Genomic DNA, 26,723 nt, shown 5'->3' with positions numbered 1-26,723 from the left:
TGCTGTGCGCGGGCTTTCTCTAGTTGTGGCAAGTGGGGGCTATTCTTCATTGCGGTGTGCAGGCTTCTCATTGCGGTGGCTTTTCTTGTTGCGGAGCACGGGCTCTAGGCGCATGGGCTTCGGTAGTTGCAGCACGCGGACTCAGTAGTTGCGGTTCGTGGGCTCTGGAGCGCAGGCTCAGTAGTTGTGACACACGGGCTTAGTTGTTCCGTGGCATGTGGGATCTTCCCAGACCAGGGCTTGAAAATGTGTCCCCTGCATTGGCAGGTGGATTCTTAACCACTGTGCCACCGGGGAAGCCCCAAAGTGAACATTCTTACCCCATTTGTCAGATGAGAAAACTGAGGCTTGGAGTGGGAAATGAATCACAAAGATTCAAGCTCTGTTTGGTAAATCTGAAAGCGAGAAGGGTCACAGCATCCAGGAGAAAGATGGAGCCCAGGGGCCTGGCTCTCCAGTGGAGGTACCGCCAAGGGGCACTTGGCTGGGCAGGAGCCGCTGCTCCCCAAGTCTCATGCACCCCAGTGCCTGGCCCGCAGCAGGTGCTCGGCGAGGGCTTGCCATGGCTTAGGGGTGCTTGGTGTGCGGCCCCCTTCTTGGGGATGATCATCGCCGGGCTAAAGCCTTCTTGAGTTTGGGCTCCAGAGTCAGATGGACCTGAGCTCCCACCTCCACTCCTCTGCCACTGACCCTGTGACCTGGGACGAGTGCCTTTGCCTCTCAGTGAAGCCTCAGTTTCTTCATCAGTGAAATGGGCTGTTGGGGACCCCCTACCTCTCAGCAGAAGGGCTGATGCAGCCCAAAAGCTCAGCCAATGGAGTCGTCTGGGGCTCAGGGAGGATCCTGAGGGGCCAAGTGGGATATAGGAGATTCGAGCTGGGAATTGAGTGGCTCTGAGCAGCTTCTCACACCCGTGTTCCCTTGAGGGCTTGGCTCCTTTCTGTGTCCTGAAAAGTTTCCTAACTTAGCACGGGTCCCACAGCCTGATGCCACCAGCCACTTGTCCCGCTGCTGCCCCAGTGGCGGTGAGACTCCTGCCATTTAATTCTAATGCTGTAACTGTCATCATGATAGCCCATGTCTCCATGTGGAGCACTTGTCACATGCTGACAACGCTTTCAACCTCCTTTTGTTGGCTCTGACGGCAGCCCTGTGATGGAGGAGGAAACCATGGCTCAGAGAGGGGAGTGCATTGACCGGGGTCACACAGTAACCACGTGGTGGGTGGACCCTTCTCTGCAAAGGCCAACGGCGGGAGAGAGCCCAGGTTCTTTGGGCCACGGTCAGGTCCACCAGGCCTGAGCTCAGGGTGGCGAAGAGCAGGCCCCAGGAGCGGGGGGCTCAGCTGGCCCAGTCCCAGCCCGAACCCACCCTCTGTGGTCAGGGATCCACCGTCCACTCCAGGTTCCTGAAGTCAGGCCTTACGGGCCTGAAGCTCCCCCCAGACCCCCAGGGGGCTCTTCTGCAGATGAAATAGCCCCAGAACTGCTCAGCCATCCTCCTGCCACCCCAGCGCCCTGGCCTCTCTTAGTGCGGGGGCTGGGGGCACCGGGAGGGTGTAAGGAGCGAGGCCCGGGAGGCGGTCAGAGCCTGGTCAGCTGGGTGATCGTGGACACGGTTCCCTCTGTACCCCGGGACACTGGGCGCTTTGCGAGGGTCTCCAGAATCTTGTGTATGAAGGGCTGGGTGCAGGGCTGGCAGCTGTAGTGGTGGCTCACAGGTCCGGTCCTTACCTACCCGTGGATGGCAGTCTGGTGTCCTGGGTCCTGGCGGGCGAGCCTGCACAGAAGGGTGCGGGGTGAGCGAGGCAGGCGGGGCCCCTACCAGCTGGCGCTCAGCCAATGAGGGTGGAAATAGTGAGCCAGGGAGGCTGGGCCACTGCCACCCCAAGGGGAGGGCTGTAGGGTTTGGGGCTCTGGGCACCTCGCTTCTTCCGGGTCAGGGCGAGGGGCTCCTGCAGCGCCCAGCGCAGCCCAGACTGCCCGGGATTCTGGGCAGGAGGCCAGGCCTCCTTTCTGATGCAACTCAGGCCGGTCCTGGGGCCCAGCTCCCCTGCAGCTGGGCATTTATGGAGAGCAGGCACGGGGCGGGGTGGAGGGCGCTGGGTCCGCTCTCTTCCCTCCCCGGCAGAGGCGCGGGGTGCTCATCCCAGCGACAGTGACCGTGGCACTCGGGCTCCCGTGCGTGTTACCACGTTACGCCTGGTCTGCGGCAGCTCTGCTGGAGGACTCCGCTTTACATATGAGCCTGCCAGCCCCCCGCCCAAGGTCACCCGTCGCGTTAGTGCATCTGGGACCCAGCCCAGGTTATCTGGCCCGGGGGGGGTGCCCACCCTCCAGTCTCCATTCCGCCCCTCATGGTGTCCCTGGGCTGCTCCCTGGGCTCGGGGCCTGTGGGTCTCCATCGTCACTGACTTGCTGCCCGCAGGTCACTTCGTGGGAGCCCGGAGGTCTCAGGAGCCTCCAGAGAGGGGAGGCAGCGTGGCCACGGCAGGCAGCCCGAAGTCCCCCTGCCCCTCCCGGGGTACCAGTGCATTTCCACAGGCTGCTGGAAGCTGCTCCGGCAGTGCTGGCTGACCTCCGGGGCTGTGGGGGTGGGGAGTGATTTGGGGCTGGGGAGCTTGGCTCCCGGGGGATTAGAGAGGGCAGCTCTCCTCTCCCCCAGCCCTCGGTGTGGCAGGCCCCTGTGGGTGGGAAACCCCACGGGCATTCAGTGCTCTTTTCTGCCCTCCCCGGTGCAGCCCTTCGCACTGGCACAGCCGGGTAGCGTCGCTGAGAGCGGCGGGAGGAGTCCTCTCCCCCTTCGGGGACAGGGCCGCTGAGGCCCAGACCAGGGAAGTGACAGGTCACGCAGGAGGGGGGCGGCAGACCCCTGGAATCCACGCCCCACAAGACCACCATGCTCTGCCATCTTGGCTACAAACAGCTGCCCCTCCTTGGGGATGCTGGGGTCACTGCCCCTGGAGTGGGGGAGTCAGGCTGCTGTGGGGCAGGGGGCCGCATCCTGGCCCACCAGCGTGTTCTCTCCCTTCTCTGGAGAAGCTCTGCTGGGGGGGGGGACATGCCCAAATTAGGGGTGCTGGCGGCTGCTGGGTGGGGGCCAGATGGGAGGGAGGAATGGAGGTGGGAGGCTGAGAAGAGGCCGGCACAGCCCTGGGCTGGGGTGGGGGACTCCGGGCCGGCCCTGGACAGTGTTCTCGTGCTCTCCAGGGAGCCAGGATGGGTGGGACTGCCGGTAGGGCACAGAATGGGGATCCAGGAGGGGAGTTCTGGTCTGGGATGGGGGTCCCCTTTTTGGAGCATGAGGGGTCCCTGGGCTGTCAAGAGGAGGCAGAAGCCTGGAGGGAGGGGTGCAGGGTGCACATGCTGCCGCCCAGAGAGCACGTGAGGAGGCCACTGAGGCAGGGGCTTGGAGAACCCCAATATTTGGAGGCTGAGCAAAGACGGAGAGGCCTAGGGCCTGGGGAGGAGCTGTCTGAGGGGGGCTGCACTTCTGGAAGGTGTACAGTCAGTGATGTCAGGACTGATGGGAGGGTGGGATTCAGTGACAAGGGGATGCTGGCGGCCAGGTCCCAACAGCCCCCAGTTCTCTTTTTGTGTGAATCAAACCGGAGGCCCCTTTGCTAACAGTTTTCCTGCAGTGGGGGTGGCGGAGGCACGGTCAACACGCAGCCTTTGCCCCTGGAGATGGAAAGGGCCCGCAGGACAGCGGCTGGGGAGGGGGGCAAGGGCTCGCACGCAGGGTGCCCTCCACCCCTCCTGCTGCCGCCAGCGCCTCTGTGGGCCGCAGCCCCTGCTTTCTGTGCCCACCGTGTTTGAGCTGAGCTTCAATCAGGAGAGAGGTATTTTGCTTTAGGGAAATCAAAATCAGACTCAACATTTATCCTGGGCTCCAGGGACCGGCTCTCGTGTTCGCTCCTGGCAGACAAGAGCTGCGGGGAAAGGAGGGCGGCCCGGGAACGCGGCTCTGTGGGTGGAGGGGAGCAGGGGGCCCTGGGGGCACCCCTGCCACAGCAGGGGGAGGTGAAGGCTGGGCCGGGGGCAGGGGCTGGGTCCCTCTCTCCACGCCGAGCCCCCAGAAGGCTCCCTCCCGCTCTGCTGCCCCCAGCTCTCTGGGGAAGTCAGCAGGAGGGGAGTAGAGCTCAGCCCCCTGCTAAGCTGGGAATTTTCTATCCACCTCTCAAGAAACCCTCCCGGTGACTCTGCCAGGTCGGAGCTTGGACCCCATCCTTCAGATGAGGACTCTGAGGTTCAGAGAGGTTAAGTAATTGTTTGGAGCAACCCAGTCTACAAGTGATCAAGACAGGTCTTGAATACTGGTTTCCTAATGCGCCTGGGCACCCCAGGCCTGGAGGCGGGGGCGAGCTGGAGAGAGGCAGCTTGTTTTTAAAATTGGCCGAAGCCAGTTGTAATTGTGAAGGTAAACATGTTGTGAGAAACATGTTTCAGGATGTGTTCCCAATCCAGCCAAGTGGCTTGGTGTTGATGTGGGAATCAACAGGACACTGGGCTGGGCTCTGAGGGGGATGCTAGGAGAAGCGCCTTGACCTCCTGGGGGCTTAGCGTCCAGCTGGGAAGGTGAGGGGGAAACAAGGGCTTCTACTGAGCGCTCGCTGGGCGCCAGACATCACACCAAGCACTTCAAGTCCATCCTCCTCATCTAAGAGACAGTCTGTTGGTCCCATTTTACAGATGAACAAACCGAGGCTCAGAGGTGTGGGGTCATTCACCCGAGACCACACACCAGAGCCCTCCCTGTGGCCCGCCCCACTTTACCGGTGTCCTGCTACCCCCTTTCCCCGGCTTGGCCCCGGCAGGCAGTGCCCCGTCTGATCCTCTGTTGTACACGTGATGAGAAGACAGACTACATGTAAAACAGTGAGTCCCACATATGAGGGGAGCTCCCAAACGGGGCTTGGGAGGGCTTCCTAGAAAAGGGACGTCCCAGCTGGGACTTGAAATGTGTGGAGGGGTTACAGGTAGCAGAGGGGAGGGCGTGTGTTCTGGGCAGAAGGAACAGAGGTACGAAGGCCTGGAGGTGGGACCAGTGAGAGGAGCTTGAGGGGGTCGCAGGGTTGGGGGAAGGCAGGAGAGCAGGGGCCCGTAGCACTGAAAGTGACCTTCATTCGTGCTGAGCCTGGACCCACCCAGTGCCTGGTAGATGCTTGTTAATTGCACACTCGCGTGTCGGCTCTGGGAGGCGGGGCGATGGGACCAAGCTGGGAGCCTGAGCCTGTCGCTCTAGTATCTGGGTGGAGGGCGGAAGCAGAGGGAGCCCAGAACGGTCCCTCAGCCCCCTCCTCCCTCCTGGTGCCTGTGGTGGTCAGAGCTGCTAGGGGTGTGCTCCTGGGCAGGACCCTTGGCCCTTCCGGTGCTGTGAGGGGGGCACGCGGGTGGTGGGCTGATGAGGACAAACATTTCCCCCCAGCTTTTTATTTTGAAAGATCAAGAGCAGCACAAGTGCCGTGAGCACCTGTGTGTCCACGTCTAGATTCACCAGCTGTCAGCATTTTGCCACATTTGCTTCCTGTCTCTTTCTAAATATGTGTGTGTGTACTTCTGAGCCTTTCCCAAGAGGCTGCAGGCATCCTGGTCGTCACCCCTAAATGCTTCAGGGCACATCCCAAGGAAAAGAACATTCTCCCACATAACCTCCCTACCGTTGCTGCTCCTAAATAAACCAACAGTGAGTCCGTCAGGGCATCCAGCTGCCCGCCTGTAGGCAGCTTCCCCCAGCAGCCCCGTCGTAGCTGGTCTTTAACTCCAGATCCAGGACCCAAGCCAGCCATTGTGAGTTGCATTTGATGGCCTTGTCTCTTCAGGGTTTTCTTCTGGAACAATCCCCTGCCTTTTATACCTTTCGCACTCTGACTTATAAAAGTATCCTGACCACTTGTCTTATGGAATGCCCCCCATTCTGCATTTGCCTGGTTATATCCTCATGATTAGGAGGATACGGGGGGCTGGGGTTTGGATGCAGGCCTGCCTGACCTTTGGGGAGGGGCTGGGGGCAGGTGACCAGCCCCCCTGAGACCTGCCTGCTGCCTGCCCCGCCTCCAAGACCCTCCCAGATCCTCCAGGGCTCCAGGCAGTCAAGCAGTGGCAGCTGCTGGGGCTGGGACGGTGCCAGGGGATACCTGTTTCCTAAAGGTTAATTCGCTTAAAGCGCGAGGCAGGGCCTGTCTTCCCCTCCCCAGCTCACAGCTTGGCTGCCTGCTGACCACACAGCGTTCTGTGATGGGACCATTCTAATGGGGCAGGGGCTGGTGAGGGGCACAGGGGAGCCTGGAGGCTGAGAGGCCCTGGGGGGAGGCTGCTGGGGGACGGGGCGGGGGGGTGTGGTCAGGAGAGGATTGGGACTTCTGAGCTGGGGGATTCCAGGGCAGCCTGCTCTCACCCTGGGAGGCCTCCCCTAGAGTCAGCAGTGGACCGGCCGCCTGAGCCCTTGCTACCCGGCTCCTGCCGTTTGTATCACATGACGCCAAGGTCATACAAGGTCATGCAGCTCATTGGCTTACTCAAGGCGGGCGGTGGGGGGGCATCCACTGGGACATCCATCCTGGGTTCTGGAGGCACCGTCCTGGCCCCTGGCCCCACCCAGTCACCTTGGGTGACTTCGGGCAAGTAAGCAGCCCTGCCGGAGCCTCAGTCTCCTCATTGGGAAAATGGGGTCCCACCTACCTGTGGGAGTCTTATGCCCGTGAAGAGCACCAAGCACTTTCATCTTCACAGCAAGCCCATTTGACAGATGAGGAAACTGAGGCTCAGAGAAGGGAAGTAATTAGCCCAAGGACACGCGGCTAGGAAGCTGTGGTGCTAGGTTTAAACTCAGGCCGTCCAGTCTGGCTCCAGAGCATAAGCCCCTAAGCTCCCAGCTGTGCTATGGTGGGACTCCTGTGTCTCCAGCTTGGGTTTTTAAGCGTCAGCCCCTCAGCCCCTGCTGCCCTTCACTGCCAGGTGTGGGTGGCAGGTGTAGGGCAGCCCACCCTGAGTTAGACCACGGACACTTCCCTCTCCGCCCCCCTGCTGGACTCCCTTCCCACCCCCTACCCTCTGCCGAAACTCTCTTGGAAAATTGCATTGTTTTACACCAGGTCCGGCTGTTCCCAGTAACGTACACTCTCACTGCTGCCTCGCTCTTTGTGTCAGCATCCTGCTGATGGACGGGGCTCTTCCTTAGCCTCTGACTGGGCTCGTGGGAGGAGAGCGCCGACGAGAAGGGGACTGGTAGGAGCTTGCGGAGGGCCGAGCCACAGACCTGAGCTCAGACCCTCGCACGACCACTTCACGTCCTGCCCACTTTGTAACTCGGTTTCCCCACTTGCAGCCGGGGCAGAGTCACAGCTTCCGTGCGAGCACTGTCCGGGCAGCTGAGTCGAAGCACAGAGGCCCGCCCTGGTACAGATCAAGGCTCGCAGCGGGCGCTCAGGACCTGGCAGCCGTTACGAGCTTGCTTTGAACAGTTTTTGAAAAGTGGCCTCAAGCGTGATCAGGCACAAATGGTGAGGTGGACCCCCTTGGGCCTCCCTCCTCACTTCTCTGGGAAGGGATGCCAGTTCCTTTATTCACCTGACCTGCACCCAACACCCACCTTCCTGTCCATTCGTTCTTTCATTCATTCACTCATTCTACAGGCCTGTATTGAGCACCTCCGAGTGCCAGGCCCTGTGCTGGGGATTCAGGAGTTGTCACACCTGTTCTGATTGAATTCCCAGGACAGCTCGTGTGGCAGGTACTATAACTATCCTTCCCACTTTACAAACGAGGAAACTGAGGCATGGGGAGCTGGAGGTGCTCTCTCAGTCACTCCCCGCCCCCTCTGCCCCGAGAATGAGGGAGGCCTTAGAGGTGGTTAGATATTCTTGTTCAGTGATTTGAGCAAAATGACTGGGTTTGTTCCAACCTGAACCGATTCAGTCCTTTTCATAAAACAACATTTTGTCGTTTGTTTCCTGATTCAATAAAGAATGACTGTTTGGGCTTGGCTGGAGGTTCAACTACTTTATACGGTTCATTCTAGCTTTCGGTGCACCGCTCTGTTCTCGTCTCGCCTATAAAAAGAACCCGGGACTGATGGCTCTGAGGGGCAGGAGGGATGGGTGGAGGAGGGGAAGGTGCTGGGTGCTGCCAGGGCCGAGGAGGGCGCTCAGCCTTTCTGCCCTGGCCCCCCATGTGCAGGCAGGGCAGCTGAGAGCCTGGGGAAGCCAGTGACTCCTGTGACCGTCCTGTCCCCAGGGATGCGAGACGGGGAAGAATTATGTCCAGTGTTGGCCTGGGCACAATAATCCTGCCTGCCCAGCCCAGGACTGCAGGGAGAGGCCAGCCTCTGCCCGCAAGAGGCTGATCTCGGCCGTCCTCCAGGCAGTGCGGTGGGCATCTGGAGGGGATGGGCCAGTGTTGTCCGCTGGGGGGTTAGACACAGAGCTCCTGACTGGGACGATTCACTGGGCGGGGTGGGAGTTGCAGATGCCTTCTTGTTCAGAGCTGGCTGGTGTCCAGACTTGGGCAGACTGGCTGTGGGCCGGGGTGGGGAGGGCAGGAAGGAGGCTCCCCTGTGTCTGTCTGTCCCCTAGGACACCTTCCTGAGCTAAAAGGCCACTTTTCTGTTTTCTTTTGCAGTTACCGAGAAGGAGGTCCAGCAGTGGTGAGTAGCTGCTTTTCCCCAAACTGTTGGGTGGGAGAGGGTGTGTTGGCTTTGTGCTGATGAGACGGCAGTCCAGTTGCCCAGGACAGCGGCACGTGGAGGACCCTCTGAGATCGGCTTATCTACAAACCAGTCCAGGCAGCCCTTGTTCAGATTCCTTTGTTCACAGGAGACTGACATAGATCCAGTTGAACTGGGATGGGGGTGGGGTGGTGGTGACTCCTTGCCTTGTGTGGCATCTCTAAGGACCACCAGTGTTAATTGCAGACTCTGCTCATCCAAGGGAGGGTTTTGGACCAGAAACAAGTCAGGAGACTGGATCCCAGGCCCAGCTTTTTCCCTAAATCATCCCGTGGCCTTGAGAAGTCTCTTCTCTAGAGTTCAGCCACCCTGTCTATAAAGTGATTGATCAGAGTGGATCAAGGATGGCAGATAGGTTTCTTTTTGGATGCCAGCTCTAATCAATGCATAGTAGCTGCCTGGAGTGCTGTGTTAAGAAGGACTCTGAGGCTGTATATCATGGAGCAAACCGAAAGTATAGCACCATTAATGCCTGGAAGGTCTGGAATGGATTAGTTATGCCTGCCCTGGGGCAGAGAGGGGAGAGTGGTATACTGTCTGTCATTGTGGAATGTGGAGCAGACAGGGGAGACTCACACATGGTAAGGTGAACCTGAGTTGGGAGTAGGTGAGCGAGGAGGCGAGCTTGGAGACCTTCCAGAAAGTTTGGTGGCTTAGAAATGGACTCTGCTCCTACCTCTTCCTATCCAAGTGACCTCAAGTGATCCAACCCCCCTCAGCCTCCGTTTCCCCACGTGTGTGACAAGAATGATGAGGCATCAGGGCGACATTCCCTGTAAAGGTCCCAAGAGATGACAGCCTTGGCAGTGGTCTTCCGTCGACTGTTCAGATGGGGAGCTGAGGCCTACAGATGTGCCCTCCATCACAGCAGGCCGCAGCAGGGCCCAGGCCACGAGATGCCTGGTGGAGCCCTGCTGGGGGCAGGGCCAGGCTCCCCAGGGGCCACTGCTTACACCTCCCTGTCCTTGAGTCCAGGTGGCAGAGGGGGAGAGCTGTGGCTGCCCTGCTTGGCTCTGCTGACCCCTTGCTGGAGACCCCGGCTAGGTGGGCAGGACCTGGGTGGCGAGCTGGCTGTGCCCCACGGGGGGAGTGGATGCAAAGGGAGCAGCTGCCACTCCCTTCTTCCTCCTCCACATCCTGGGACCCAACAGGTGGGCCTGACCTGCCTCTGACCTCATTTTCCACTTCCGCACTTCCCCAGGTGAGCGTTCCAGAAATACTGCTGCTTCTAGGTTTTTTTTTTTTTTTTTGGCTGCGTTGGGTCGTTGTTGCTGTGCGCAGGCTTTCTCTAGTTGCGGCGAGTGGGGGCTACTCTTCGTTGCCGTGCACGGGCTTCTCATTGTGGTGGCTTCTCTTTGTTGTGGAGCACAGGCGCTAGGCGCGCGGGTTTCAGTCGTTGCAGCATGCAGGCTCAGTAGTTGTGGCTCACGGGCTCTAGAGCGCAGGCTCAGTAGTTGTGGCATACGGGCTTGGTTGTTCCGTGGCCTGTGGGATCTTCCTGGACCAGGGATCAGACCCGTGCCCCCTGTGTTGGCAGGCAGATTCTTAACCACTGTGCCACCAAGGAAGTCCCTGTTTCTAGGTCTTTATCTGTGAGGCTCTCCCTCCTGGATTGCCGTACCCGGCCTTCCCGAGCCTCTGTCACTCACTTTTCCCACCCTTCCTTTCGGGGCCATCTGAACTCCACTCTCCCAAGGCTTACCTAAGTCACCTCCTCCAGGAAGCCTTCCTGGATTCCCCATCTGTACATAATCCCCCTCCTTCCCACATGGCAGCCAGAGGGGTCTTTGTTGAGCGAATATTCAACGATGCCAGGCTTCTGCTTAAACTCTCCCTGGACTCAGGTGAAGTCTGCACCTCTGGCATGGTCACGTGGTTACGAGGCCCGGCTCAGGCCAGCCTTGCTGTGCCGACCCCTCCAGTCTCACTGCCGTTTCCTCCTCTCCTCTGCCCTCTGCCCTCTGGCCTGCCCAAATTGCTATCCGTTCCCGAATTCACCTTACTTTCTGGGGCTTCCTGACCTTTGCCTGGGCTGTTCCCCCTTCTGGGAACACCCCTCCTCGTCTTTGCTTGGCCACCACCTCCTCACCCTCAGGCCTCCTTCCCTGAAACCTCCTGAGCCCCCAGCTTGAGTCAGGGGCCTCCACTGACCTCCCACAGCCCAGTGTCACAGCTGGGGACACACCAGGTACAAACAGGACACACCTGGGACAAACAGCAGGTACAGGTCTGCGTCCCCCTCCGCCTCCCCTCCTGGCCTCGAGGCCGGCTCTGCCCTGTTCACTGCTGTGTCCCCAGGGCCCGGCCACAGCAGGTGCTCAGCACCCATCCGTCGCCCCGAGGTGCTTCACGTACACATTGTCATCGACTCCTGGGCGCTGTCCCGGGGGCCGACATGGTTTATCGTCTCCATGGCGATGGGAGAACTAAGCTGAGGCTCAGAGGTCAGAGCAGGGACGAGGACGAGGTCTGTCCTTGCGACGTGGCAGATGCCTCCCCAGTGCTGCTGTGTGCTGGGTGCGCTCTCAGATGTGGCCTTGTTCATTTTGTCCTCGTAGTCACCCAGAGCGGGGTCCCACCATGGCTAGACGAGGCTCCTGAGCCCCGGGAGGTGCAGGGCACACCTGAGCCCTGGCATCCTCCCCCGCTCCCCTGGGTCGTCCCCAGGAGAGACAGGAGGCAAAGTGGCCAGAAGGGATCCGGAACCAGGGCTTGAGCTGAGCAACCTTGGACAAGTTACTGGACTGCTCGGTGCCTCAGTTTCCCCATCTGGAAAGTGAGGGTAATAATCGTCAAGCTTTATAGGAATACCGTGAAGAATGAATGAGCTAATTCATACACAGCGTCTGGAACAGAGCCTAGTAATAAGTTCTCTGTTTTGTTAATAATGCTAATACACTACTAACACTGATCAGGATAACCATGGAGGGATCCTGAGGTTGAGGGTCCTCCCCTCATTATGTCGATGGGGAAACTGAATCCCAAACAGGTGGAGGGATTTTTGGTCCTTCATCAAGCTGACATCTGAGCCGTGACCTGGACAACAGGACTCAACCACAGAACGGTGTTCCAGGCACAGGGAACGGCAAGGACAGAGGCTCAGCAGTGGGAAGGGGCTTGGTGTGTTTGAAGAACAGCAGGGAGGCCAAGGAGGCCGGCCTGGAGGGGACAGTTGAGGCTTCTACAACAAAACCAGGGCCCTTGTGATGCCCAGTCCTTGCTGTAGGGGAACTCTCTCTAAAGAGCTTATAAAGAAAAATATAGATCTTTTCTTTGCCACAAAGTTCCGTGGACCTCAAGTAAATGCCCTTTGACTCATTTTGGTGGTGCCTTTCTCTAACCCTCTTGGGTCAGCCCACCACCCACCTCACTGTTGTATCCTAGAATGGTTATACCCCACAGGGTGAAGGTAGACTAGGGATGGTTAAACAGTGACACTCATACCGCCACTCTCCCCACCTGTGTCCACAGCAGACATCAGTAATGGATCACAGATTATGGCACTCTGGATCAGTCTCCTCCAGTGCTGTGGGCAGACCGTGTAATTATTCTTAGCACACGAAATGAACCAATTTGTAATCCCATGATGGGCCTACACCTCCCTGGTTCACTGGGACCATAACACAAGACTGCTGGGTTAGAGGCCAGATCCAATCAGCCCACTATCCCCTCTGTCCTTTGCACAGGAAACAAATGGGACAAGCACCTGCATCCCAAGTGCCCGGGCCCATTTCAGAGGACCCTTTCTCACCACGGCCTCCAGCCATGCCCTTTCATGTCCTAAATGGCTCTCTGGCACCTGATAGCTGGGGAATGCCTGCCCTTCCTTGGGAAAACTGAGGTTCCTGAGCCCAGACTACCAGGGCAGCAAACAATTTAGCACCAAACCATCTGGGGTGGGATTGGGAAATGGGAGGGAGGGGCACACGGAGAGCAGCGGGGTCGCAATGGACAGAGTTTTCCTGTCCCACCTGTGACATGTGTGGGTGGATTCAGCCAGGGCGGCTTCAGTTTCCTCCTGTGTTTCTCTCTCTCTCTTGCTTAAAACCCTTCGTGGCTTCTTACTGCACTTAGAATAAAGATCCAGCCTTTATTGCCTGGTCCTCGGGGCTCCCCAAGGTCTCTGGCCTCACCGTCTCCCCGGCTTACCAGGCACCAGCCACACTTACTGTCCCTCAGCCATGCCACGCTCCTTCCTACCTTAGGGCCTCCATCCTTGCTGTTCCCTCTGCTGTTCCCTCTGCCCCAGATCTTGGCATCTTCGCTGCAATGTCACCTCCTGGGAGAGGTCTGCACTGACCACCCTGCCCCTGTTTCTCCAGCCTGGTACAGGATCGTCTTGTTTGGTGCTGACTTTCAGTAGCTGCTCCCCAGAATAGGAACCAGACCCAGGGGTCTTCTGTGACTCTGTTACTTGTCCTGGGCCACCCAGTGAGCAGAAGCAGAGCTGGGCACATCCCAGGTCCTCCAGGAGAGCTGAGGCCCCAGGTGGTCAGGACTGCAGACCAGGCCACAGGGATGTGATGCCTGAGCCGGGCCAGCTGGGCGCTCACCTCACACCCGGCTTCATGCTGGACACCCATGGTGTCATCTCTGCTGCTCCTAGCTCTGTATTTGGCAGAGACGGGAGGAGGCTGGGGCGTCAGGAGGTGGGGCCAGTGTCAGGTCCACAGCCAGCCCGAGGCCCCTGCCCACCAGATCCCTTGTTCTTGACCAAGCTCCATTCACCACAATGGAAGGTCGGGAACCTCGGTGGGGACTGACTAGGAAACTGTAGCAGGTCCCAGGCCCTTAAAGGCGACCGTGAAATTGTGATCACCTGGAGGGTGAAGGGAACGCCATCCCAAGGGGGAACAGCAGGGCACAAATAGTGCCCCAACACAGTTCCATGATGAAGATAGTGGAGGGAAAAGAAGATGGAAAGGAGACTGGCCAGAGGCTAGAAGTGGGTGTGCTGGGGGTGGTGGCATCATGGGTATTCTTTTTTCTCTTATATTTTCTATTTTACAAGTTGTCTGTAATGCTTTTGTTACATTTATAATAACCAAATAACCCGATGGTATTGTAACAAAAAGTGGGCGGAAGCAGGAGGAATTCTGCAGCCGCCTCCACGGGGCCAGCTGTCAATCCTGGACCCTCCTCCGCAGTCACAGCTGTGGGTAAGGAGGCCGCCGCCAATGCCGTGGGGTCAGTCCAGGAACAGCCCGTTTTACAGATGAAGAAACTGAGGCTCTGAGGGGCAGAGACACTTGCCTGGGTCTCACAGCTCTGTGTGTGTGTGTGGAGTCTGGGTCCAGCTTGCTGGCCTCCACGGCCTGGGCTACGGAGGCTCAGCTCTGCTGGCTCTGGCTTTGGGAAACCCCACAGAGCTGAAGGCGGTGGAGGATGGGGGGACGTGGTGAGGAGAGAGATGGGGGAGGGGAGAGGAGCGGGGAAGAGGCCTCATCCTCATGGATGTGATCGAGCCCCTCCTCCAGGATCATCTGAAGGCAGGTCTCCAGGGAGCTGGGAGGGGAATGCCGGGGGAAGGGAGGTGTTTGAAGAGATAATGGGAGAACAGTTTACCAGGGCCGCTGTGGCAGTCCCTCATTGCAGCTGGGGGTTACGCTTTATTATTTATCCATCTATTTACTTCCCACTTTCCACACTGCGGAGAGCAGCATCTGCCGCACTTAACCCTGGCAGGGAGGGAGGTGGGCATGGAGGGCTATGCGAGGCTTGCTTCAAGCTGGGTCCCAGAGGACGAGGCTCTGTGGGAACTGCAAGCAGTGAATTCCAGAAAGTCCTAGCAGGCTGGTGCCTTTGGGGACCCAAGGCCCTGGCGGCGTTGGGGATGCTGGGGGCCACAGAGAACGGGGATGCTGAGCGGGAGTTGGACCCGTGCCTCATGGCCAGCGTGCATTCATGCATTCACTCATCACTCATTCATTCATTAATTCACTCCCTCATTGCTCCCTCATGCCTTCATTCACTCATTTATTCATTCATCTGGTCACTTATTCACTCCCTCATTCATTCAGTCACTCATTTGCTCCTCATTCATTCAGTCAGTCACTCCTTCATTCATTTATTCACTCCCTCATTCACTCCCTTACTCCTTCATTCATTCACTCACTCCCTCATTTGCTCACTCCTTCATTCATTCTCTCACTCTTTCACTAATTCATTCATCCGCTCACTCATTCCTTCATTCATTTGTTGGTTCATTCATTCCGTAAGTCTTTACTGAGCACCTATTATGTGCCAGGCCCATGGCCAGCACTGGGGGCAGCAGGGACTGGGGGAGACGAGGTGCTGGAGTCCCCTGGGGCACACAGGCTGGCGCAGTGGCGGTTAGAGGCGGGGTGGGAAGCTTACAGGGAGGAAGCCCAGCGTTGAGTCGGGAGTGTTTTATAAGTGGCATTCAGCCTTCAGTGTTTTTATGAAGTGACAGATTTCTTTTTTTTTCCCCTTTCCCTTTTAAAGAGGCTTAAGAATGCAGTTGTCAAATCTGGGATTTTTTTCTCTCGTCTCCACCCCATCGTGGAGAGCTGGTTCCCAAGCACAGTCAACCGTGCCGAAAACCTGTGCTCTGGTGGCTGGAAACTGGGTGTGTGGAGCTCAGGAGCCGTGCCACGTCCCAGGCTCGGTTCCACAGCTTCTCCTCCCATCCCCAAAGAGAGTTGAGACCCCTGCTCTTGAACACGGTTGTGGGAGGGGTGGTCTCCATATAAATTCCTCAGAAGGCTGTTTGTGCCTCACTCCCCCTCCCCGGCCTAACCTGCACCAGCGACAGTGCCAGGATTACTGCTGCTTCCACCCTTGGTCTGGAGTCAGGCTGAAGGCACTGAGGAAAGCAGGCCACGGAGGCTTCGGGCCTCGCTGCTGACTGGCCGCACACAGAGGCGGCGGCAGGGTCCAGTTGTGGCTCCCCATTTGCTAGCTGTGCAGCTCCAGTAGGTATTTACTGAGCACCTGCAGTGGGCCCTGCAGATTCAGGGTGAGCTATAAGACGGGGTCCCTGCCCTGACGGACCCTGTGGTGCACTCACTGGCCCAGGCATCATACAGGCTACAGGCACAGCTGCGAGGCCCAGGCCAGGGACAGGGTGCTGTGAGTGTGTCAACCGGTGTGTATACTGGGGTCTTGGGTGGCCAGAGCGGGCTTCTCTAGGGGAGATGCACTGAAGCCAAGAAAAAAAGGGGGACGGAGGAGGGGAAGGAGTGGGCCGGGCAAAAGAAATGCCGTGTGAAGGCCCTGAGCCAGGAGATTTAACAGCCCCCAGCCTCAGTTTCCCCATCTGTACAATGGGCATAATAATCCTCCCCTCCTGGGGCTGTTGAGACGATTTGGTGAAATGGTGCCTGGAAATCACATAGCTCCGTGCCCGGCTCTCAGGCGGTCCCTATTATTCAGAATTGCAGATCACTGGAAGGCAGACACTGGGGAAGACCCTTTCCCCCGCTTTGTGGGGGTCCCCAGAGACCATCTAGCCCCGTGGTTCTCCACTGGAGTGATTCTGCTCTGGGGGGATATTTGGCACTGTCTGGAGACACTTCGGGTTGTCATAACCTGGGGCGGGGGTGCTCCTGGCATCTAGCAGGTAGAGGCCAGGGATGCCGGTAAACCACCGGACAGACCCCCATGACCAAGAATCATCTGACCCCAAATGTCAGTGGCGTGGGTGGAAAAACCCTGATCTAGTCTAAGTCACTTATTTTACCAGCAGGGAAACTGGGGGGCATTGCAGGGAAGGGGTTTGCTCGGGCCCCTCTCACAGTGAGACAGGATGGGCCAGGACTGGAGCACAGGGCAGGCCCCAGAGCAGGTTTCCAGGCAGCAGCGTGTCTGAAGGAGAGAGGGGGTGAGGGCGGGGAGAGGGAGAGGCCCAGGCCTGTTGGAACCTGAGCCTGGGTCAGGGATGGGGCTGCAGTCACGTACATCTCTCAGTCATCCTGGGATAGAATTCTTGGGCAGGAACTCTGTTATTTTTAAAATTTTTATTTGTTTTCTTTTAACGTTAAGGCAGCTACTATATTTTGAACAAGAAAGTGGCATAAGTAAGCGAGTGTCCCCCTAACATGCCAGCTCGTCCCCCACGGCACCCCACCGCCCCCAGCTTCCCCCGTGCTTTGGGAGAAAAGCATCTTTTCTCTGCCCAGTCCTGTCATCCACTGTCACCCCTCTGCACAAGGCAGGCATGGCCTCGCCTGGTATCTGCTTAAAGTCCAAAAATTGTCCAGATGGCGCAGCTAAACGGCTGCATCTGGGGAGATGAAATTCATTCGGTCAGAGCTGAAGGCACCAGCTGACACAGGGCCACTGACCCCTGATCCTGAATCAGAGAAAATGAACGCGTTTGCCCAGCTTTCCACAGGTGCTTCCATGTACGAACAAGTTCTGTAGCCCCTTCCATTAAAAAGTTTTCTGATCAAACGATCTTGCAGACGAAAGCTCACCTAGCCTCAAGTCTACAACACAAAAGCAAGGAGAAAATGACAGATTTTCTGCTGCCATCACATCGGGAACCTTCACAAGGGGGGCCGGGGTGCACGAGGCCCCAGGGCACCGCTAGGCTGTCTGCGCCAGCGATTCCAGGTTCTGCCTCCGGGCCTCGAAGTTTGTCAGCCGGCCGGTTGTATGCCGTCCACACCGGGTCTCCCACAGACAGCCGCGTGGCCTTCTCGTATTTCTTCTCGTCCGATGTGAAACGGTGGTGACTCCCGGCAGGGAGAATGATCGTGTCTCCTTTCTCCATGATGGTCCGGATCCACCCGTCCTCTTTATCTCTCACGTCAAAGTACCCACCGCCGACCAAGGTGACGCGAATCTTGTCGTCCAGGAGTAAATGCTCCTTGTAAACCATCTTGGTCTTTTCTTCGTAACTTGGTAGTTTGTCTCTGCCTATGGTTATTATGTCCATCCAGGAGTAGATTCTCTCTTTTCGGATCTTCTCTAATTCTGGGTCATTCTCATATTTGTAAAGGACCCCGCGCCCGCGCAGCTGCTCCAGGCCGACCGGGCGCACAGGCTCCGCGTGGTGGGGCCACGGCGGTTGTCAGCCGAGTCGTCCACGTTCCGGGCCTGCGCCGTGGCGGGGCCGGGGTCACTGCCGCCTTGCCCCAGACCCGTGCTGCGACCTGCTCAGGCTGGTCTCAAGAGCTCTGTTATTAAGCCGCAGGTCCCTTGGGTGCCTGCCGTGGGGTGGGGTGTGGGTGGGGGTGTGTGCCTGGGTGAGTGTCCTGGCTCGGCCCACCACGGGGGCTGGGCTGCACCTCGGAATCGGACCATGGCAGGAAGTCTTGGCCTCAGAGCTGTGAGGACTTGAAGAGCAAATTTGGGGCCTGGGGCAAGTGGGGCGTCTGGGACAGACCTCCTCCCCTCTGCTCCAGCGAGACAGGGTGCCCCCCATCTTCTGATGATGAACGATGGATGGGGTTATGCAATGTTTGGGGAGCAGGCTCTTGGCTTTCCATGGGGCTGGGGCCAGTGCAGCCTGGCAAAGAGGGAGCCTGGGAGGCAGGAGTCCCGGGTGTGAGCCCTGTATCTGCTGCTAACTTGCTGTGTGACCTTGGGCCAGTCTCTCTCCCTCTCTGGGCCCCCAGTTCCCCATCAATCCACAGAGGGGTGGGCGTATATCTGTGGTGCTCTAACCATCTGCATGGAGTTCTCAGGTTCTGACCACGGTGCCCAGGGCTTAGGAAGAAGACGCCTGACACCTGGCCTCTCCCTCTCTCTGTGTGTTCATTTGTTCATTCATTCATTCATTCATTCAACTCATTCATTGAGCTCACTGGACATTTACTGAGCCCCCGTTATGTACAAGGCGTCGGGGCACTGGGAGTTCACTGTTGGGTGGAGGACACAGCCTGGTGGCAAACATGACACAGCGTGGTTCACGCTGCGCTGGGGTCGTTCACGGGATGGGGGAGCAGATGAGCAGGCACAGGGACCTGCAGGCCCAAAGGCCTGGCGGCTGGATGGCATGGCAAGCTCTGGAAAGCGCGGCAGGGTGTGGAATATGGGTGGCGTGGGGCGGTGAGGGTGTGTGGCCAGAGGAGGCGGGGCCGTCAGGCTGGAGCAAACCCTCATCGACTGGGCCCCTGAGGGGGTGGGCCTGCTGCTAATGGCAGCAAGGGAGCTGGGGCCCCACAGTGACAGTCTCTGCAGGGGAAACCAGATAGTCCCCTGGAGGCTCCCCACCGAGGCCAGCCTGCCTGTACCCACCTGCCCCCAATAAAGCTTCAGGGCCCCCCGCAGGTGCTCACAGCACTGACAGCTCCCGCTGCTGCGGCACCTGCACTGTCTTCCCTCCTAGGAGCCAGGCACCCGCAGGGACCGGGCCTCGAGACGCCTCTGGGCACCTTTTGTTCTCCCTTTATTGTTTTTCATAATCTTTTCAAATTACTCAAGTGACACACAGCCATTGTGGGGAAATGGGAGGCTCTGGGGGACACGAGGGGAAGCGATGGCCCCCCTCTGGCCTCCAGAGCCGGCTGTGCCCCGCTGTGGTCATCACGGCCTGGCGCCGGGCCTGTTCCCTCCTCCTGTCCAGGGACCCGTCCTGCCCAGGGGCCTGGGGTCATGGACCAGATCTTGGCTCTGAAACGCTCCTCTCTGGCTCTGCGTCCTGGCCCAGATGTGAAGGTTTGAGTCTGGAACACCCAGCTGGGAAGGAGGCTTCAAGGGGAGGGACCCGGAGGGGCCGAGTTCCTTTCTGGTACCTGCTGTGGGAGGGGCCCTGACCTCTGTGCCTCAGTGCCTTCATCTGTGAAATGGGGATCACCGAACCCACTGAGCAGGGCTGAGTGGCGACTGCAGGAGGAACCGCCCACGAAGGCTTAGGCCAGTGCCCGGCACGGGGCTGTTGTCAGAGGTGCAGGTGGTGGCGAGATGGGGCAGCGATCCTTGTTGCTGGGCCGGGACCGCCTCCCTGGGCCTCTGGCCCCTCGAGGTGCCCCAGGGGGTGGGTGGGGAGGCGCGCACAGGCCCAGCTGTTTCTTACAGCCTCATGCTTGCTGGGGAGCGCTGCGGGAGAGTGGGTGCCTACGGCAGCGCAACGCCACGCCCCACTCCATCTCCTAGCCTCGCCCTCACCCCTAAGGAACCGCTGACATGTTAGCAAGAGTCTTGTCTTGCTTTCTTTCTGACATCTGACCTTGATCACTTAGGCCTCAGAATTCCCAAGGTTCCCTACTTCCGGTGCCCTGCGTGTCCCTTCACCCAGCCTGGGCCCCTTAGCTTGTTCTCTGATGGGTGGAGGGACAGTGGCTTCCACATGCTCTCTGTGTATACGGCCCTCAGTCACGGCGCCACCAGCAACTTTCCCGGGAAGTGACGGGAGAGTGGCCCTGGGTAGACCAGAGAACAGGGGGGCTGGGAGGAGGGGACATCTTCAGCGAGCCCGTGTCTCTGAGCATCTGGCCCCATCAGTGGTTACTCTGAACCCCACCTCGGCTCCAGTCTGGGCTGCAAGGACTTGCAAATCTCCCCGTCTCGAAGCCTCAGTTTCCTCATCTTTAAAATGGGCTTGGGACTTCCCTGGCGGTCCAGTGGTTAGGACTCTGCACTTTCACTGCTGGGGCCCAGGTTCAATCCCTGGTCGGGGAACTAAGATCCCACAAGCCACGTGGCCAAAAAAAAAAAAAAAGGGGGGGGGGCTTCATCATAGGGCTCATAGGGCTGTTATGGGCGTTCCAGGAGAATCAGGTTTGCAAAGTTCCCAGCAGACAGTGGTCCAGCAGAGGTAGCAGCTGGTAGTTGATAATAGCTGACCCCTCTCTCTAGCCCCACTTTGTGCTGGGAATCCTCCTCAGGGGAATGTATGTCCTGGTTGGAGTTGCCAAGCTACACGCAGGAACCAACTTATGAATTGATTTAAAAGAACACATTGGGGCTTCCCTGGTGGCGCAGTGGTTGAGAGTCCGCCTGCCGATGCAGGGGACACGGGTTCGTGCCCCGGTCCGGGAAGATCCCACATGCCGCAGAGCGGCTGGGCCCGTGAGCCATGGCCGCTGAGCCTGCGCGTCCGGAGCCTGTGCTCCGCAGCGGGAGAGGCCACAACAGTGAGAGGCCCGTGTACAGAAAAGAAAATAAAAAATAAAAAAATAAAAGAACACATTGAGGTCATGATACTAAAGATCATGCCATTGCTTATTTTTTACGTCCAGCCCTGTGCCAAGTATGCTGCATCATCATCTCACGCAGTCCCCGCAAGATGGATGTGATAACTGTCCCTGTTTATAGATGAGGAGAGTCAGGCTCAGAGAGGTGAAGGCACCTGCCCAAGGATGCAGCTAGCAAATGGCAGGACTGGGGTTTGGGCTGCAAAGCCATGTTGCCATCAGCTGGCCGGGTATCTGGAGGGTCCCTGGGCACTGGGAATGCAGGGTGGACAGGTCCAGTTGGAAACCACCAGGATGCCCTCCGAGCTTGCTGGGCGGTTCCCGTGTCGTTTACACAGTTCTCTGGGAACAGAGGCAGGGGAGCGGGTGTGTGCACACTGCGGGGTGCAGGCATGTGGGAGGAGCCAGCTGCCGGCCCCATATGGTGGCTCTGCCCACCAGCGCCACCAGCACCACCAGCCTGCCTGGCTCCGGGAGGGGCTCAGTGGAGAGGGTCGGGGAGGGGGGAGTACCTTGTGCGAGTGTGGGACTTCCGGGAGGTCGTTCATGCAAGTTTTGTTTTAGTCACCTGTGTGGAGCAGGGGGCCGAGTGGCCAAGTGACTCTTATCCCTCTGGGACAGATGAGGCTAAGAGAGGTGTGGCCACCTGTCCCAGGTCACACAGCTAGCGAGAGGCAGAGGTGGGATGAGTCCATGCCTGTGCAGTCCAGGTCTGTGCTCACAACCCCGTGTGGCACTGTCTCCCTGGACAGGGACTCACAGGCTTTCAGGGCGCTGGGCAGGAGCTCCCAGCAGGTGGGTGATGCTGGAGTCTCCTTTACCCTCTCTCACCTGGCCTCTACCTCCAGGTACAAAGGCTTCATCAAGGACTGCCCCAGCGGGCAGCTGGATGCAGCGGGCTTCCAGAAGATCTACAAGCAGTTCTTCCCGTTTGGAGACCCCACCAAGTTCGCCACATTTGTTTTCAACGTCTTTGATGAAAACAAGGTGAGCTGGGAATTGACAGGGCCTGTGCCAGCCTGGAGTCCCCTCCCTCCTGCGGCAGCCTGCGCGGCTCCACACCCACGCTGTCCTGCTGATGTTGCATTCCAGAGAAGGAACACAGACGTGTGCGCTCACACACGCACATATACACACAAACGCACGCACACGTGTGCACACCCACACGTGCTTATACACAGATGCACACAAATGCATGCATGCACACACACATACATGCACTCATTGTACACTAATGCACGCACGTGTACACATCGCAGGAGCTCACCCACACACAAGGAAGCCACAGAGATCCGTGTATGCACACACACACCATGCACACAGACATACACGTGTACACACATGCACACACATGTATACCTTGACCCTTTCCTTACAAGCACAAAATGCAGATGCCGCCAGGGATAATAACAGGATTTATAATCACAACTGACATTTACTGAACATTTACTACGTACTACGCTCTTTATGTGGATTTTTTTTTAAAATAAATTTATTTATTTATTTTATTCCTGGCTGCATCGGGTCTTCGTTGCTGCGCACGGGCTTTCTCTAGTTGCGGCGAGCGGGGGCTACTCTTCGTTGCGGTGCGCGGGCTTCTCACTGCGGTGGCTTCTCTTATTGCACAGCATGGGCTCTAGGTGCGCGGGCTTGGTAGTTGCAGCACGCGGGCTCGGTAGCTGTGGCTCGTGGGTGCAGGCTGAGTGCAGGCTGAGTAGTTGTGGTACACGGGCTTGCTACGTGGATTATTTTTAGTGAGACCTTACAACCAACTACCTGTAGGGATGCCTTTGAATTGCCCCCATTTTGCAGATGAGGAAACTGAGAATCATATAATACGGGATCTTTTGTGCCTGGCTTCTTTCACTGAGCATCGTGTTTTCAAGGCTTATCCGTGTTGCAGCGTGTCCCTTCCTGGTGACGGCCACCCTGACAGTTGGCACATCCGCCACTGGGGCATCTGCGGTCCTCCAGACTCTGTGCCACGCTGGCATGTTTCCCGGCTCACTTGTACTCAAGGTGGACGTACTGTAACTTGTTTCCCTGCTCCGTGCTGTAGGACACTCGGATTTTTTCTGCTCTGTCATGCCCTGGCTTTCTCCGCAGGTGGCCTCAGCGGACGATCACACTGCCTGGCCCTGGGAAGAGCTCTGGCCTCTCCGGACCTCAGTTTCCTTATTTGCAAAATAAATAGGATTGAACAGTCCAGAGCCCCACCTTTTTCTAAAGTCTCTGGGCCTGTGGTTCAAGGCCGAGGAGGAAGGGGTTTCTGGGCAGGAGAAAGGGACTCCTGCCCAGAGGGTCCCTCTTCCTCCCACCAGATGTGGAGTGTCAGGCTCTCCCTTTGGTCTCACCCGTTTCCCTGTCCCTCCTGCCTGAATTTTCCCTCTTTTTTTTTTTTTTGGCCACACCATGCAGCACGTGAGATCTTTGTTCCCCAACCAGGGATCAAACCCGTGCCCCCTGCATTGGGAGCGTGGAGTCTTAACCACTGGACTGCCAGGGAAGTCCTCTTTTCCCATTTCTAATCCCACCCTCTCCCCATCCCCTTCCTTCTCATCACCCTCATTCCTGTACTCTCCACTTGGGTGTCTGGTACCTGCTGCCGCCCATCACCACCTGCCCAAGGTGCAGCCTGACCAGGTGACTCAGCGCTAATTGAGGCCCACCCCCACTCCCCTCTCTCCTGCAGGATGGGCGGATTGAGTTCTCTGAGTTCATCCAGGCGCTGTCGGTGACCTCGAGGGGAACCCTGGATGAGAAGCTGCGGTGTAAGTCCTGCCCCCTGGGCTCTATGGGGCGGCCACTGGGCGGTCCCAGGCGGGAGGGAGGCCAACTACCTGGGCCAGGTCATCTGTCTGGGGCTGAGAGTGGCACAGATGTCCTGCCCTTCCAGAGGCAGTTTCTTGGAGGAGGCCAGGCAGGAGGAACGTGTCTTCCTTAGATGCGTGGACAGATGGGGTGGGAGCAAAGGGGCATCCGAGCAGGTGCAGACATGGGACCTCGGGCAGGACAGCGTGGAGTTAAAAGACCTGGTTCCAGGGCTGGACCCACTACTTAGGAGGCTGTTTTGATGACTGATCTCATTCATTCACTTATTTACTGGTTCACCCAACAGATGTTGACCAAACACGGCCGCGTGTCAGTGCTGAGCAGAGGCCAGGACCCACGGGTGCATCAGATAGACGGGCACCTGCCCTCGCGGCTGTCAGTCTAGCTCAGGGACCTTATCCAAAAGACCCCAGAAAACTGCAGCGGAGGCAGGAAGAGGGAAGTGTGAACCGACAGGAGAGGAACTGACCCTGTTATGAGTCGGGAGCTGAGCTGGGAAGGGTGAAGGTGCCAGGGAGGGAGGAGGGAAGAGGGTTCCAGGCAAGGGAAACAGCATGTGCGAGGCCCTGAGGAGGGATGAGAGAAGGATTCAGAGGGGAGAGTGTGCAGGCTCGTGCTGCTGCGAGAGGGGATCTGGAGAGAAGATGAAAGCAGCTGGGCCAGAGCTCACTTCCCACTGAGACACTTCCACTGCTTTGCATCAGCACCGAGAAAACGCGACAGTTTCTTTTTCTTTCTCTTTTTAGGAATAAAAGAGGATTTTATTTATGCAGAAGCTCCTGCCCTCCCCCCCGGGCATATTATTTTATTTTCTAAGTTGATCCCAGCAGGATACAGTGTAATTGTGGAAAGGAAGTGGGCTGAAAGGAGGCAGAGGCGGGGGCATGGGGAAGGAGAGGGGGGCCTTTAGGGCTCCTCCTGGGGTCCCCTCCCTCCCACAGCTCCAGCTCCAGCCTCAGCTCTCGCAGATTCAGTGCCCCCTCCTTTTTTTTTTTTTTTTTTTGCGGTACGCGGGCCCCTCACCGCCATGGCCTCTCCCGTTGCGGAGCACAGGCTCCGGACGCGCAGGCTCAGCGGCCATGGCTCACGGGCCCAGCCGCTCCGCAGCATGTGGGCTCTTCCCGGACCGGGGCACGAACCTGCGTCCCCTGCATTGGCAGACGGACTCTCAACCACTGTGCCACCAGGGAAGCCCCCCCACCCCGCTCCTTTTTATATTTAGTTTTTTTTTAATAACCCTAGTTGAAACGGCGCATGTGTTCCTGTCGTGCGTGCGCGTGCACGTGTCCCGTCTGTTTTGATGTAAATATTCATTGATTGGATGAGTAATGGGGCTGTGGTGCAGTGCGGGGGGGGGTGGGGAGCAGCACCCCCTTCCCCGGGCCGGGGGTCACTCTGCCCTGGCTGGTTGACCGCAGGGGCCTTCAAGCTCTACGACTTGGATAACGATGGCTACATCACCAGGAACGAGATGCTGGATATAGTGGACGCCATTTACCAGATGGTGGTGAGAGGCCCGGGTCCTATGGGGTAGGAGGAGGCAGTAGGGGCATCAAATTTAGTGACTGGGCCTGTCCCAGAGGAGGCACCCCCGTGGGACTGCTCTCCTGACCGGGGCAAGCGTTGGTCAGGTAAGGGTCACTGCCTGGGGCCGCTCAGCACATCTCCAGCTGGGCTGGCAGATGGGGGCTCGGGTGGGTGCGAGGTTCTGGAGCAGAATTACAGATGGCGGGGGACATTGCGGGGAGTGGGAGGCAGAGGGGGTCCTCATCTGGAACCTGCCCAGGTCTGGGGAGCATATTTTTGGGAAAAGGGCCCAAAGCCCAGAGTGCCAGGAGCCAGCCCCCACCTTGTCTGTCCCTGGCAGGGGAACACCGTGGAACTCCCCGAGGAGGAGAACACCCCCGAGAAGCGGGTGGACCGAATCTTCGCCATGATGGACAAGGTGAGACCCCTCCCGTAGGTGCCACTGACCACCTACGGTTCTGGCTCGAGGCAGGCAGCACACCTGGTGTGACGTCCACTGGTCCGGTTGGCAGCTGTCCCGTTCAGACATCCAGGGTTTTAAGTAAATTTGTCCAGCACTTTCTCTTTGATCAACTAAGATTCTTTATTTATTTTTTAAAATTAATTAATTAATTTATTTATCTGTTTTTGGCTGCGTTGGGTCTTTGTTGCTGCGCGCGGGCTTTTCTCTAGTTGTGGCGAGAGCGGAGGCTGCTCTTCGTTTCAGTGCGTGGGCTTCTCATTGCAGTGGCTTCTCTTGTTGCGGAGCATGGGCTCTAGGCACGCGGGCTTCAGTAGTTGTGGCACGCGGGCTCAGTAGTTGTGGCTCGCGGGCTCTAGAGCGCAGGCTCAGTCGTTGTGGCACACGGGCTTAGTTGCTCTGCAGCATGTGGGATCTTCCCAGACCAGGGCTTGAACCTGTGTCCCCTGCATTGGCAGGCGGATTCTTTTTTTTTTTTTTTTTTTTTTGAGGTACGCGGGCCTCTCACTGCTGTGGCCTCTCCCGTTGCGGAGCACAGGCTCCGGACGCGCAGGCTCAGCGGCCATGGCTCAGGGGCCCAGCTGCTCCGTGGCATGTGGGATCTTCCTGGACCGGGGCACGAACTCACGTCCCCTGTATCGACAGGCGGACTCTCAATCACTGCGCCACCAGGGAAGCCCTGGCAGGCGGATTCTCAATCACTGCGCCACCAGGGAAGTCCCAAGATTCTTAACCTTTTAAATTCTTTGCCATGGACAAGAAATTTGGGCATTCTGGAGAAGTTGTCTGTGGACTTCTCAGAGTAATGGTTTTAAGGCATCAGATAAAATCCACAGGATTAAAAAGGAAGCTATTTTGGAATGCAGCTATCAAAATTTTTTTTTAAAGAATTTGTGATGTGGTATATGAGCTTCTTTCTGAACACATCGGATGATGAGTTACAGTGGTTTAACCACCCCACAGTTTCGAACCGATGATACGTACAGGTGATGCCTACAGCAACCGTGGAGTGTTATAAAAATGCCTCCATCCCCACAGTTGACAAAGCCACAGGTACTGCTGGTTCTGTGGGAGAT

General features: G+C 57.9%; 1 protein-coding gene and 1 pseudogene across 1 annotated transcript in view; one reads left to right on the top strand and one right to left on the bottom strand.

Annotated features, from left to right (window-relative positions):
• The window catches only part of NCS1 (neuronal calcium sensor 1), a 60,654-nt gene that overhangs the window by 14,960 nt on the left and 18,971 nt on the right, over positions 1-26,723 (top strand). The window contains exons 2-6 of the mRNA XM_067742954.1: positions 8,619-8,643; positions 21,677-21,815; positions 23,521-23,599; positions 25,079-25,167; positions 25,528-25,605. Of these exons, the coding sequence (XP_067599055.1) occupies positions 8,619-8,643; positions 21,677-21,815; positions 23,521-23,599; positions 25,079-25,167; positions 25,528-25,605 (410 nt within the window). The remainder of the gene's footprint in view (positions 1-8,618; positions 8,644-21,676; positions 21,816-23,520; positions 23,600-25,078; positions 25,168-25,527; positions 25,606-26,723) is intronic.
• Positions 17,275-17,626, bottom strand: LOC137227339 (acireductone dioxygenase-like; annotated as a pseudogene).

The sequence above is a fragment of the Pseudorca crassidens genome, chromosome 7, assembly GCF_039906515.1.
Source record: "Pseudorca crassidens isolate mPseCra1 chromosome 7, mPseCra1.hap1, whole genome shotgun sequence".
Lineage (NCBI taxonomy): Eukaryota > Metazoa > Chordata > Mammalia > Artiodactyla > Delphinidae > Pseudorca > Pseudorca crassidens.
This window is presented reverse-complemented; position numbering and strand designations above follow the sequence as displayed.